This window comes from Apaloderma vittatum, unplaced genomic scaffold, assembly GCF_000703405.1.
Source record: "Apaloderma vittatum isolate BGI_N311 unplaced genomic scaffold, ASM70340v1 scaffold1197, whole genome shotgun sequence".
Lineage (NCBI taxonomy): Eukaryota > Metazoa > Chordata > Aves > Trogoniformes > Trogonidae > Apaloderma > Apaloderma vittatum.
Genome location: NW_009727619.1, coordinates 10,930 through 24,139, shown reverse-complemented (window position 1 = coordinate 24,139; position 13,210 = coordinate 10,930). Strand labels below are relative to the sequence as shown.

The following is a 13,210-nucleotide window of genomic DNA, read 5'->3' as shown; positions in this document are numbered from 1 at the left end:
CAGCACAGTGTGGAGCCAGCAATGCCTGTGTATGGATCCCCAGGAGTTAGCAGGCTGTCTTCAAGGGTCAGAATCTTATGGAGAATTCTTTGTGGAGGCTCCCCTACCTTTTTAGTAGGCAGGGGAAATGTGGAAAGAGGATGACTGGAGTCCCAGCAGAGGTCTTTGGTGTGTTCATAGAATCACAGAATGGTTTGGGTTGGAAGGGGCCTTAAAGGTCTTCTAGTTCCAGCCTCCCTGCCATGGGCAGGGACACCTCCCACTAGGGTGCTCCAAGCCCCATCCAGCCTGGCCTTGGACACTTCCAGGGAGAGAGCATTCACAACTTCCCCAGGCAGCCTGTTCCAGTGTCTCACCACCCCCACAGAAAAAAATATCTCTGTCTTCCCTCTTTCAGTTTGAAACTGTTACCCCTCTGAGGGGAGTATTCTTAAAATCTGACTGCCTCAGCCTCATTTGCAATGTTGGTGGGCTCCTTTCAGCTGCTGGAGTTGGGCACAGCACTTGGGAGTCTTTTGGTGCAGTGAATGAGTTGTCACCATACGCTACATCTCGGCATTACAATGTGCCAAAGCTTTGTCAGAGGAAAGCAAGGCAAGTCAGTACCCTGCTTCTTTGCCTATGAGACAGGTTTGATGTGATTTTCTTGGAGCAACGTGCAGAGCTGTAAGTTGTCAAGGCAAGACCGTTCTGGAGAGTTGTGAACAGTTCTTACGAAATGAGTTATTGGCTGGATTTTTTTAGAAAGCAGTTACTTCATCGTGGCTCTGTGATTTTTCTTCTTTCTTTTGGAAAAGCTATTGCCTTAGTTTTCTCTTGTTTTCCAGAAAATTGATGTACCATGTAATATATGGTTGTTGACAGGTTTTATTAGCCTGAGATTCAGCAAGTGTGTCAACATAACTAAATTTTAGCCTTTTTTTGTATTCATTTTTAAAACCAATATACTGAATTTAGCACAAAATTTAGATTGTGGTCATTTGTTATAAGACTGTGATAGCCATGTTGGAAATTTTTCTTTCCAAGATTGTGAGGTGCTCTTGGGGACTTCTCACCAGGGAATTCTTTCAGAATTATGGAAAAACTTAGGCTGAAAGAGTCCCTTGGATGCTGCCTAGTCCTACCTCTTCCTCCAAGCAAAGTGAAGTTAAGCAGGTTTCTCAGAAATTTGTCCACCTGAGTTTTGTGTATCTCCAAGGGTGGAGATAGATCTCTCAGCCTCTCTAGGAGAGAGAGAGAGAAGTTTCAGTGCTTGACTCTTCTCATGGTGAAACTTTTCCCTTGCATTCAGCTGGAATTTCCTGTGCTGCAGTGTCTGACTGTTGCCTCTCATCACTTTGCTGTGCAAAGTTTAGTAAAGACATTCATTCCATTCTAGTAAGCGTTGTTGTCCTTTAGAAATTAAAATAAACACTGCAAACTTCTGCAGAGCCCCTCAACAGTGTCACTGAAATCTGATGCTTCTTGAGACCAAGGGCCATATTTTTGAAAGTAAATCCCCATTTTAAAACCACCAATGTGTTTTTGGTTTTTTTATTTGGCATTTTGTTTGTTTATTTTAGCCTGCCTTCAGTGTCAAAGAAGCAGACTGTCCAGTGATGTCAAATGACACTTCAGATGAGAGTACCCACCACCAGGGAAATTCAAGGTCCAAGTTTGCTCTTCAGCATCTTCATTGCACACAGCATATGAGAGATTCTGCGTCTCGTTATTACCATGGTACCTTGAAGTGAAGGGACCTTTACATGTTTGTTTCCTCAAGTGCTTTAATAGATGCCCTGTCTCAGGCACTTCTCTAAGCATTGGATATTCAGAACTTTTTTTCATTTACATTACTTTTCTCTTCAACTTACAGCCCTACTGCATTTAGTTTGTGCAGGTGACGCAAAGCTTTTGAACCATGAGAGACTGGCTCTTCCACTTTCTTTTTAAGGACCTTGGCTTTTATAAACCTTCATTCCACGGAGCCTGTGAAACTGTAGCAAACAAAGTTTGACTCTGCTGTACTTAGTCTTGTTTTCTATTTTTATGCTCAGTTAGGTGAGAAAAATTGTGGAGGTCATCTAGTTTAGAATAGGTGATGCATCTGTTCACTTCTCACTTTGAACATGACAGGGCTTTGTTAGTTTTAAGTCCTAAGCAAGGATTTTCTTTCTTGAAAGATTTATGGACTGGCTTCAGTTAATCAGCAAGTGGTAAATTTTTTAATACCTATTTACTTTGTGCTTGGCACACACAAAATGGGATTTTTTTGTTGTTGTTGTTCCAGGAAGCTTAAGTAATTTCCCAATATGCTAAAAAGGGCAGATTTTAAGAGATAGATGTCCGTCTTTGAACTCCAAGTCTAACAAAACAACCTTTCAAAATAGAGGTAACATCTAGTTATGCTGTTGGACTACTGAAACAGATTTAATTTTTGTAGATAAGACACTGAAATAAATCCAGTGAATTATATATTTGATGATTTGTTTTGCGCAGTCAGTTTCCATCAAAAATAACTCCTTTCTTACAGGGCCCGAGCTTTATTTAGCAGAACTTGATTAGTCATTACATTAGCCACATGCCAAATTCTTAGATTGGATAATGAATGCATGCTTAATTTCCGACCTAAAAGAGTGAAAATGGGAGTCTGTAAAGCAAAGGAGGGGAGGCTGCTGCCAAACCTCTAGCACGCTGCCTGAAAAATACAGGATGTGAGCAGCAGACCTGACTGTCTTGCATTAAAGGACTCTTCAGCTGCCTCTGAGAGATACTAGGCCATTTCCTGCCTCTGTATTACTTGAAGCAGTTAAAATTAGCAGTGCTTCAGAGAGACCTGTGATGGGTTTCACCTTTTTAATGGTATTGCCCAGTAAGCCATGGTACTTCAGGAGATACTTTGTTAACAAGTCTGTCATCTGGTAAGGTGGGGCAGCCAGTTTGGTTATGATCTCAGCAACTCCTTCTTGGTAAGTCATCTGTAGTCAGAGTCCCAGAAATTGGGATGTTTACGAACAGCTGCAAGTAAATGTGTTGTAGATGAAAACCAGTAGTCACCTCATATAAGCCATTTGGTAAACGTTTAGCTCTTCTTTCTCTCTCATGCCCATGAAGTGCTGCACACCCCTTTTCAAAATGTGAGTTTATAGATCTGCAGTTCTATGGAAAAGTGTTCTTGTGTCAGAGTACCATAAAATACATTGTTCATTAGAAGTTATTCTAGCCATCCTCCAAGTGGTTGAAATGATAAAATTCAAGAAAGACTTTCCCAGGGCCTAAAGTGGCAGAACGAGTAGCATTGGTTTTAAAGTGAAAGAGGGTAGATTTAAATTGCACACAAGGAAGAATTTTTTATTTATTTTGTCATAAGGGTGGTGAGACCCTGGAACAGGTTGCCCAGAGAAGCTGTGGAAGCCCCCTCCCTGGAAGTGTCCAAGGCCAGGCTGGATGGGGCTTGGAGCAGCCGGGTCTAGTGGGAGATGTCCCTGCCCATGGCAGCGGAGTTGGAACCAGATGATCTTTGAAGGTCACTTTCAGCCCAAACCATTTTGTGACAACCTCACAGTTCTTCGTGCTGCAGCCTAATGCTGTGAATAAAATGAAGTCCCATTTCCAGTGTTTCAATCAGTGTGCTGTGCAGGCTTGTACTTTACCAGTGCATATTGGTAATCCTCCTTCAGTAAAATAAGTATAACTTCTCTCCAGAATAGATGTATACAATAAGCAATTAGATTTTACCACTTCACTGTTTCATAAAAGTGATTTTGATTTTCAGATCAAGACTAAAACCACACATTGTATGAAAACCTCTGTTGCTTCCAAAATATCACACAAAAATAGCATTTCATTAAGTGGAATTGCCAAGTATTCATGCAGCTGGTCGTGTGCGTGTTGACTTCTCAGTCAAATTTTTGGGACATGCTTTGAGATGTGTACTTCTCTGCCGAGGAAGGTTGAAAGAAGGTGGTTTCAGTGGAAAAGAATCTTTAGTTTGGTTGCCTGAAATGATGCCCACTATAGCATATGTACTTAAGCTATGTGGTTGCATCAGTAGTTTTAGTCACACTGAAGATGAGTCCTATAATTTGCATGTAGTTCTTCTGTTCAGAGTTGATCTTTCTATTTCCCGTATTTCTAAGACTTTCCCTTCTTTGCTTTAGTACTTAGAAAGCAAAATTCCCATGATAATTTTTCTCAGAGCATTATATCTTATTAAATGCAGTTGGCAAAATCTAACATTTTTGTTACTCTGAGGAGGCTTGCTTGCCAAAGTACTAAATAAGACACATCTGGGTCAGTCACCCCCTTATCACTTGAGTGCTTGCTAGGGGAACATTTTTTTGTTCAGGCTGTATCTAGTATTTCTCCATTTAAAAAAGAAAAACAGCAGAACAATCTTTGCTTTTTGCCAAATCTGCTTCTTATTGGTAACTAAGTATATCTAATACCCTAGAAATATTTTCATACTATACACTCAGCATTTGTTAAGCATCCTGTTTTGGACCATGGTTCCTAGCAGTCTGAAACTATCCTGCAAGAACTGAAAAGTGCTTACCAGTAGACAAATAAAATTTCTTTGGCTTTTTTGAGGACCTCTTGGAAAGAGGATGAGAGGAATTTTATTGTTGCAGAAGTAAGAGCATGTCATATGCACCGGGTGAATTTTTGCATCTGGATGCTAAGTCCATGTGATGGCGTTACTGCCCTTTAAATCCTCTTTGGGGCTGACAAAAAGTTACATTATAGCATGGCTGTGTGGCTTGATTCAAAGTTTCCCTTCTCAGTTTGGGAAGGTAGTAATTACCATGACCTGAAATGGCACAAAGAACATCTTTTTCTCACCGAGACAGATTAGGTGCTCTTAAACACTGTATGGAGCTAAAAAGCATGGCAAAACACATTAGAGGCTGTAACTGATAACACTTTCAGATTTCTTGCAACAATTGTGACATCTCTTCCGGTTACATATCACCTTGCATTGGATTACTCTCCTAAGCCATATTCAAACTTAATGCTGATCACTGAGAAGCTGGGAGGCTACAAAGTATATGTTGAGGTGTGAGTGATGAAGCAGAAGAGGAAGGTGCTCTGCTTTTTAGCACTCCTGCTATCCTGTGTGTGCATTTACCATACAGGGAATTGAGAGAATTATATTTCCTCTGACATTGTGCTTTGAGGTTTCTAACAACGGGATGAGGGGCAATGGTTTTAAACTAGAGCAGGGTAGATTTAGAATAGATACAAGAAAGAAATTTTTTACAGTGAGGGTGATGAGACACTGGCACAGGTTGCCCAGAGAGGTGGTGGAGGCTCCATCTCTGGAGACATTCAAGGTCAGGCTTGATGGAGCTCTGAGCAACCTGATCTAGTTAAAGGTGTCCCTGCTCACTGCAGGGGAGTTGGACTAGATGGTCTTTAAAAGTCCCTTCCAGCCCAATGCAGTCTGTGCCTCTATGATTATTTAGAGAAACTAAGGCTGAGAACTTTATTGACTTCAGCAGAAGAGGAGGCAGAAGAAGGAAGAAAACAAAGACTAATACATCCTTTGACATGCATAATAAGTGGCCAAATCAAAAAAATTTAGAGAACAGTTTGAAAGAAACAAAAATCTTGGCTGGCTGTCAAAGTATGCTTCTGAGCAGCTATTTCATAATTTAGTCAAGAAAATGGGGACTGTTACACCTCCTGTCATCTTGTGGCAGCTGAGCAGCACTGCATTTGCTGTATACCTCAAAAATTTTTTTTGAAAGAAGGATCAATGATTAATCTACCTATGTGAAATGTAGCCACCATTCGTGTAGTTTTGTAAATAGTCCTGTGGCGAAACTCCAAGCATGTGATCTCAAAGAAGAAACAGGTGGACTTTTTTCTTCTTTAATTGTGATTACAAGAAGGATAATTTACTTGGGTTATGCAGGTGGTTCAGGAGGCATGTCCCATCCCTTGTATTTAAATACTGGGATTGCAGCATTTTGGCATGAATTTAAGACTCTTCTAAGTCATTACACTGTGCTTCAGATATGATTAAGTGAACAAAATTGCCAAGTTTAATTTCAATAGAATCATTTAAATACTACCAAAACTTATGGATTATGAAAAGTGCTGCAGAAATATCATGGATATTGTGAAGGATCTGAATGGTCAGGGCTTCTGATGCATGAATCATTAAAAACACCTCTCAAAAAGTGCCTCTGTCCACTGTGCATGGTTTTGTAATAGAGAGAACATCACTCTAAGGTTAGATTTTCTTTGGGAGTACCTCTTCCAAGTCTTGACTCAACTAAATCCTTACTTAACATTGAAAATGTGTGGGATTCCAGCCTAGACTGTTGTAGCAGTGGGCTCACATAGTTGTGCTATTCTATGTGTATTGTGTCAATAGGCTATGCGGTCCTAGAAAATGAGCTCATGTTAGTAATGCTGCAGAAGAAGAACTTATATAAAGCATGATTCACTGAAAAGAAAAAGCATGTCAACTTGAGCATCTCTTATTCATCAGGACTCTGAAAAAGAAACTTTTTTCTGACTAAGAAGGGAAACAGGAGACATACATTGGCTATAGGGTGTTAAGCTTTTACAAATAAGATTCTTACATCCTTGCATAATTTAAAATATTTTTTGGACACCCAGTGCCATACAAAGCTGTCTGTAGCACTAGGTTGCTTTGTTTCTATCTGTGCTAGTCATTTGAATGGTGGTGGAAGTGAAGAGTTTGTAGATCCTGCTTGCTTGAGATATGTTAGCTCAGCAGAAATGAAGTTGCAAGAGCACTGTTTTACCCAGGTGATAATTTCCTTCCTAACTATACTTCAGCAGAGAGCTGCCTTTTGCATGAGAATTCCAGTGGTTTAATCACTTGCTTTTCCTGACCCCTTGTTTTGATTGCAATATAGTCAAGTAAAATAGAAAGGAAATCTTTCTGAAGATATTTCAAGCTGGTGAGGTTTTAATGCCTAGTTTATGAACACTTGCACAACTCCTGTCATCAGCCCAGTATAGCTACAGATAGCACATGGGCCTGAGGGGCTGTTATGCTGGAGTGCACCTAGCACATAGCTTGCAGGCATCATCACTCTTCAGCAGTGATTTTTAAAATTCAGTTTTAGAGCTGGAGAGCTCTGTTGGTGTCTTAACTAGCTCATTAGTGTCATGTGGCTTAGTGTAGAAGAGAGCTATCTTGACCAGCTCTGCTGCTCTGGCTTTTCCTCCTCTGGGGGCTACACAAAGGATCTGACTGTTAGTGATGGTGGTTGGGGGGTAAAGATGAAGACAGAAGAATGAGGAAATGAAAGGTTTGCCTTGGGGCTGAGAGAGATGAAGGGACTGCTCTGAAAGTCATTATCTTGCATTTATAATTACCAGATGGGAGGGTGCTTTAATGAAGAGATTTTTCAAATGAAGACCCTCTATTTAAAAGGCATTCAACTCTCTGAGTGGGTAGCTGTTCCAGAGGAGAAGCAAAACAAAACTGATTGAGAAAAAGACATTATTTCTTCAATTTAAGGCATTAGTTTCATAGTGGAAACAGACATGTTTTCTGGCAAAACTTGCTGAGTCATCAATAAGGAGAAAGAGAAATGATTTGTAGTGTTCTTTATGAGGTGCTACTGGGAATTGTGCTGAGAGGCATAATTGTGTCCGTATGCGTACAAACAGGTTGATTTTCAAGTTGCGTGAAACAATGGCTGTAGAATTTCATGCAGAACTACTCCAAGGGTGGTGTAATTTCAACTGGCACAGTGGGAATTGGATTAATCCCATTATGGGAGGCTCGTGAATCGTGTCCAGAAACTTCCTTCCACATAATGTAGGTACGATCTGTTCAGTCTCCTCTCCATCTTTGTCTTCTGTGAAAATGGTCTTGCTTCAGCATGTGAGGCGAACTCCGAATGATGACGAGTTTGAGTTTGATTGGAAAAGAAGGAGGAGCCTTTTACCAGTAGTGAAACTCTCAGCTTGAGTGACATTGATTGTTTCTTCAGAACTGGGTTTCTTCAGGGCTTACTGGCACCAGGTAATTCAAGCATGAGTTATCTCTGTGCCCTCATGCTTAAATCTGTCATCCTGCTTCATATGAGATGTGGTTAGCCAGGTGCCTTGGATGGGACAGGGTCAGGCTCCTCTAAGCCATCTTCCTCCATCATAGAGACAGGCCTACCAAAGCAAGATTTAAAACTGGATTAAAGAATGATATATCCCCAAGACTGTGATTCACACTTTTAAAGAAAAAGGCTTTTGGAAATAGGAATCACATATTTAACTGATTCTTTTGCTTTAATAAGATGACACTTCTATCTTCTCTTACACTCATAATTTAAATGCTAGATAATGTGATTTTCAAAGAACTGGCAACTGTTAGCTTAGAAAAAAGTCTTTATGCATTCCCAGCTATATGTGTTGAATTTTATTAGTGTTATTATATAAAATAATAATACATGCAGTAGTAACTTTACAGAACCTTATTTTACTGTTTGTTATCATGCACAATACCAGATGCATTGTAGTGGTTTGACCCTGGCTGGTGGCCAGCTGCCCACACAGCCACTCTGTCACCCCTCATTCTCTGCTAGACAGGGGAGAAAAATATATTGAAGGGACCATGGTTTGAGATAAGGACAGAGAGGTCGCCCACATCTACTGTCACAGGCAAAACAGACTTGTTTTGGGGGAAATTAGTTAAATTTATTAAAGAACAAATCAGAGAAGAGTAGTGAGAGATAAAAAACAGATCTTAAAAAAAAAAGACACACCACCATCCCTCCCTTCCTCCTGGGCAAAACACCAGTCCTAGTTTATCCACCTCTCCCCCCTGCACCACTTGGGGGACAGGGAATGGGGCTGCAGTCAGCTCATCCGATGTCGTTTCCACTGCTGGTTCTTCCTCCGGGGGAGGACTCCTCACTCTTCCCCTGGGCCATTGTGGGGTCTGTCTCATGGGAGACAGCCTTCACACACATTTCTCCAACGTGAGTCCTCTCACAAGGGGCAATTTGTCACAAACTACCCCAACATGAGTCCCCTCACGAGGGGCAGTCCACCCCAACGTGAGTCTGGGGTGCAGTCCTTCGGGGGAAACTGCTCCAGCGTGAGTTCCCCGCTGCATCACAGAAGTCCTTCCAGCCAACCTGCTCTGGTGTGGGCTTCTCTCTCTCCATGGGCTACAGGCTCTGGCAACAACCTGCTCCAGTGTGGGCTTCCTACAGGGTCACAGCCCCCTTCAGGCATCCACCTGCTCCAGTGTGGGGTCCTCTATAGGCTACAGGGAGGCATCTACACCCTGTCACACCCATGGGCTGCAGGGGGACAGCTTCACCATGGCACAGGGGACTGTCTGCTCCGGCGCCTGGAGCACATCCTCTCCCCGCCTTCTTCACTGACCTTAGTGTCTTCACAGATTCTCACTCCTCTGTCTCTCTGCCAGTTGGTGTGTGGCGCAGTCCTTTCTTCCCTGATTCTTAAATATGTTTTCACAGAGGTGTTCCTCTCCTGTCATTACTGATCGACTCAGCCTTGGCCAGCAGCGAGTCCCTCTTTGGAGCCGGCTGGCATCAGCTCTATCAGGCTCAGGGGAAGCTTCTAGTAGCTTCTTGCAGAAGCCACCCCTACAGCTGCTCTGTCACCAAAATCTGGCCAGGCAAACCCAATACATGCGTTTATAAATGCCAGGGGCTTTATTTTAACCAGACTGCTCTGGAAAACTCTTTAAATGAGCTCTTCAGGAAAGACTGGATATTCTGGCATGCTTTGGTGTGAGCATCTGTTTTCAGCCATGAATTTTAGATACAGTAAAACAGACAAAGTCTTAGGTCTCTATTTTGAAAATGTTGTGTAAAGCAATCAAGATACAACAGGAGAAATCCCAGGCTGTGTGAATGTTAATCCATGTAAGTGGAAGTAGAGTTTGAGCCTATAAAAATTCCTTAGAAAACAGTGACCAGATTTCAATAATTCTGTATTTTAATGTGCACTTAATTTGCTTTACCAAATTAGAAATTGTCCCTGAAGATTGTAGCAGGTAGCAGGTTTTCTATTTAAAGAATATTTCTAAGAAATGGTTTTCCCCAAAGTCCACAAGTGTAAGGAGCGTGTGCCTTTTGTTACGTTATCCTGTTAAGGAAACAGCATATTCAAATAATGGTGGACAAATTTAAAGTGAAATCAGATTAATTTGAAACAATCTGCAATTAAACTCTCTTTTCCAGAGGGATGCTAAGTACAAGGGAAGTGAGGCAGAGTGATGAGCTCTTGCAATTGCTTCTTCTCTGACAGGAGAACAGGGTGTTGGAGAGGGGTTTCTAACTCTGGGAGTGCTGGAACTGGATTGGATTCAGGTGTATCCTGTCAAGTGGCTGGATATGGATTGCTCAGCACTTAACACAATTGCATTTTCTCGCTTTGTTTTGTATTGCTATTTTTTTATTTCAGTTGTTTCAAATTATTGAAAATCGACTCTGATCTTAACACATATTCTGCTTCTTAAAGAACATTGTGAAACCAGATCAGCAAGGTGAGAAGGGAGCTGTGTATTGGTGGTGGGGAGAGACGTAGAAGATGCTTCTAGATGTTGCAGACACACTGTCTCTCTTAAATTTGAGTTAAAACCGAGTTTAAAACCAGGGGCAGGAAAATACTGTCTTTTCCGTGAAACAGTGCTTGACTGCAAGGTTGTGGGCTGCCCTGTGCTTTTTGCAAAAGCTGCTCTTCCTATTGGAGAGAACATTGGAGCAATCAAATCTACACTTACGTGTTTTCCTGGCAGAAGTCAGAACTGCAATGGAATTGATCACATGGATACTGAGAAAGTGGTGATCATTATGTGTCAGGGAAACATAAAGAGTTTCCCTGGTTTACGAACACCTTGCCTGCGTGAATGTGTGTGTCACCTGTTTGCTTATGTATGCAAAACACGCCTATTTTATTACATGCTTATGCTTCAATAATAAAATTATTTCTGCCTGTGGGTGTAGGCAGAATGACGTATTATAAGATGATTACATTCTTTTCCCTTTTTCCTATTTCCCACTACAAAATTAGGCATTGATCCTTTAGTAAGTTACATTCAGGTAAATGGGTCCACCTGCAGGAACTGATTTGGAAAATCAGGGCTGTTTAGTTTCTTGAACACAGCTGCAGTAGGACTCCTTGTGTTAAAAAGCATGACAGCAAAAATAGAATGTAAAATCCTTTTTCCCTTGGGGAGAATCCACTCTGCTGGAAATGAATTGGCTGTCTGAGATTAGACTTCTGGAAGATCTGTGTTCAGTTTTCTGTTAAAAACGTTAAGATGATGGCATAACTGAAGGCCTGGGTGAAATACGACTTAACGGTTAAACATATCCACTTATGGATTTGACGGCGTGGTATGCAGAGGTCTTCTGATCAAGCAACAGTTCACCGGATGCAGAAAAATAGCATCAGTGATCAGTGTGTGACCTTGAAAGTGGTCATAGGTCTTCCTCTGCCAGACTGGCCGAAGGAGAACAGAGAAGTTCTGTTTCCCAGTATGAGTTGTTGCTTATCTGGAAGAAGTAACTGAAAGTGGGGATTTTTGCTGTTCTCAAATAATTGCAGTTCTTGGAATTTTACATACATGAGAATTGCTTATAGAAGTGAGCAGCTCTCCCCTCAAGAGCATTTGAAAAATCTCAGTAATAGCAAGTCCATTCCTTGAGGGCCGGAGCGCTACTTCTGTTTGATCAGCTTGTACTCCAAGGCAGATCACCTTTAGGTTTTTGCTTACTTTTCCTGTGCATGTTGACAATTCTGAGTGTCGGATTTGAGTCTGTCTTAATGGCATTTCAATGTACCTCAAAACCTCTTTATACAACACTGGATTTTAAAAAAATGTTCAAAATCATATAATGAAAATGCTAGTTTATCCCTTCACTCCTCTTCATTCAGTGAGGCTAAAAATGTAGGATAATTAATTTTTAGAAATTGCAAAAGACTAAAACATTTTATTTCCTTGTAAAAAAAAGAAAAAAGATTGTGGTTTAATGAACAAAGGAAGTCTATCATGCAGTCTTTGTTGTGGTCAGTGAAACTTAGGTTTCTGCTTGATTTCTGGAAATACGCTGTGGAAAACACCGCTGCTCAAATGCTGGTAGAAAATTAAGACTTGGGAAAGAAGTATATTTGTCATTGAGCTAAAGTGGAAGAGCCGAGATAAAAGATTAAACAATGCTTTTCACAGTTGAGATACAAAGACGTGTGTTCAGTGAGAGGATGTCCTTTCAAGCTTTTTTTTCCAACCTACCTTCTTGAATACTATTGCCTTGGGTTATTTGAACACTAGACAACAGGCTGTAGGAATCAAATTTATCTTTTTTTGTGTGTGAGTTGAAAAAGTTTTAATAAATATTGAATTTGATATGTAAAAACTACATTGTTTAACATCACTCCTCAGGAATATTAGCTCCACAGTGTTTGTCTCGGTGACATGCTGTACTAGTGAGTGTCAGCAAATCAGCATTACTCTTTTATCAATATGCTGTTCAAAGAAAAGTTTGCCCTTGGCAGACACTTGAAAGGCTCTGAACATTTTCATGTATTTTTCAAAACTTGGATAATTTTTTGGATGTTTGTGTTCTAGGGATGATTTTTTTTTTCTGTGTCCTGTGAAATTTTACCTAAAATGACTTTGAAATGCAAATAATTTTTTTTTCCTCCACAGATGAAATCATGCATCAGGATATCACTCCCCTCTATGCTGCAGATATTCAGGACCAGTTAAAGAAACAATTTGCTTACCTGTCAGGTAAGACCATAGTTGTTCCCTTCTACACACATTGCTCAGGTTAGACCTGTTGCGCTTTCATAATTTTTGAGGTCTCTTAAAGGAGAAATTAATATTTTATGAGCAACTCAAAATATAGACTACTAGTACTTGTTTAAGGATTTAGGAAATGAAGATTTTTATATATATATAAAAATTTTTTTTAGAAGAGTAGTAGGAACTTTATATTAGTTCAGTTTCCAGGCTAATGGAATGGAATTGAGGATAGGATAAAAGAATAAACAGAGGAAAATAAATAAGGAAGCACTGATGAATCTGGTAGAGGAACATGTAGTCACCTGTAGTAAGTGCTAAGGGAGATGAGCCCCCGCAGTGCTTGGAGCTGAGACAGCTCGAACGCTGACCCAGAGCATTCTGAGCTGAGTGAGCCCTCCCCAAAAGTTGGAGAGTGCGGTGTGGATGCACTGGGGGGTGCTGTGGTCTCACAATACTTGG

At 40.8% G+C, this 13,210-nt stretch overlaps 1 protein-coding gene across 1 annotated transcript in view; it reads left to right on the top strand.

The window, feature by feature from the left end:
- The window catches only part of LOC104277156 (guanine nucleotide exchange factor DBS-like), a gene marked incomplete at both ends in the record, with an annotated part of 98,888 nt that overhangs the window by 76,097 nt on the left and 9,581 nt on the right, over window positions 1–13,210 (top strand). Inside the window, one exon of the mRNA XM_009873719.1 lies at window positions 12,653–12,736. Coding sequence (XP_009872021.1) covers window positions 12,653–12,736 — 84 coding nt within the window. The remainder of the gene's footprint in view (window positions 1–12,652; window positions 12,737–13,210) is intronic.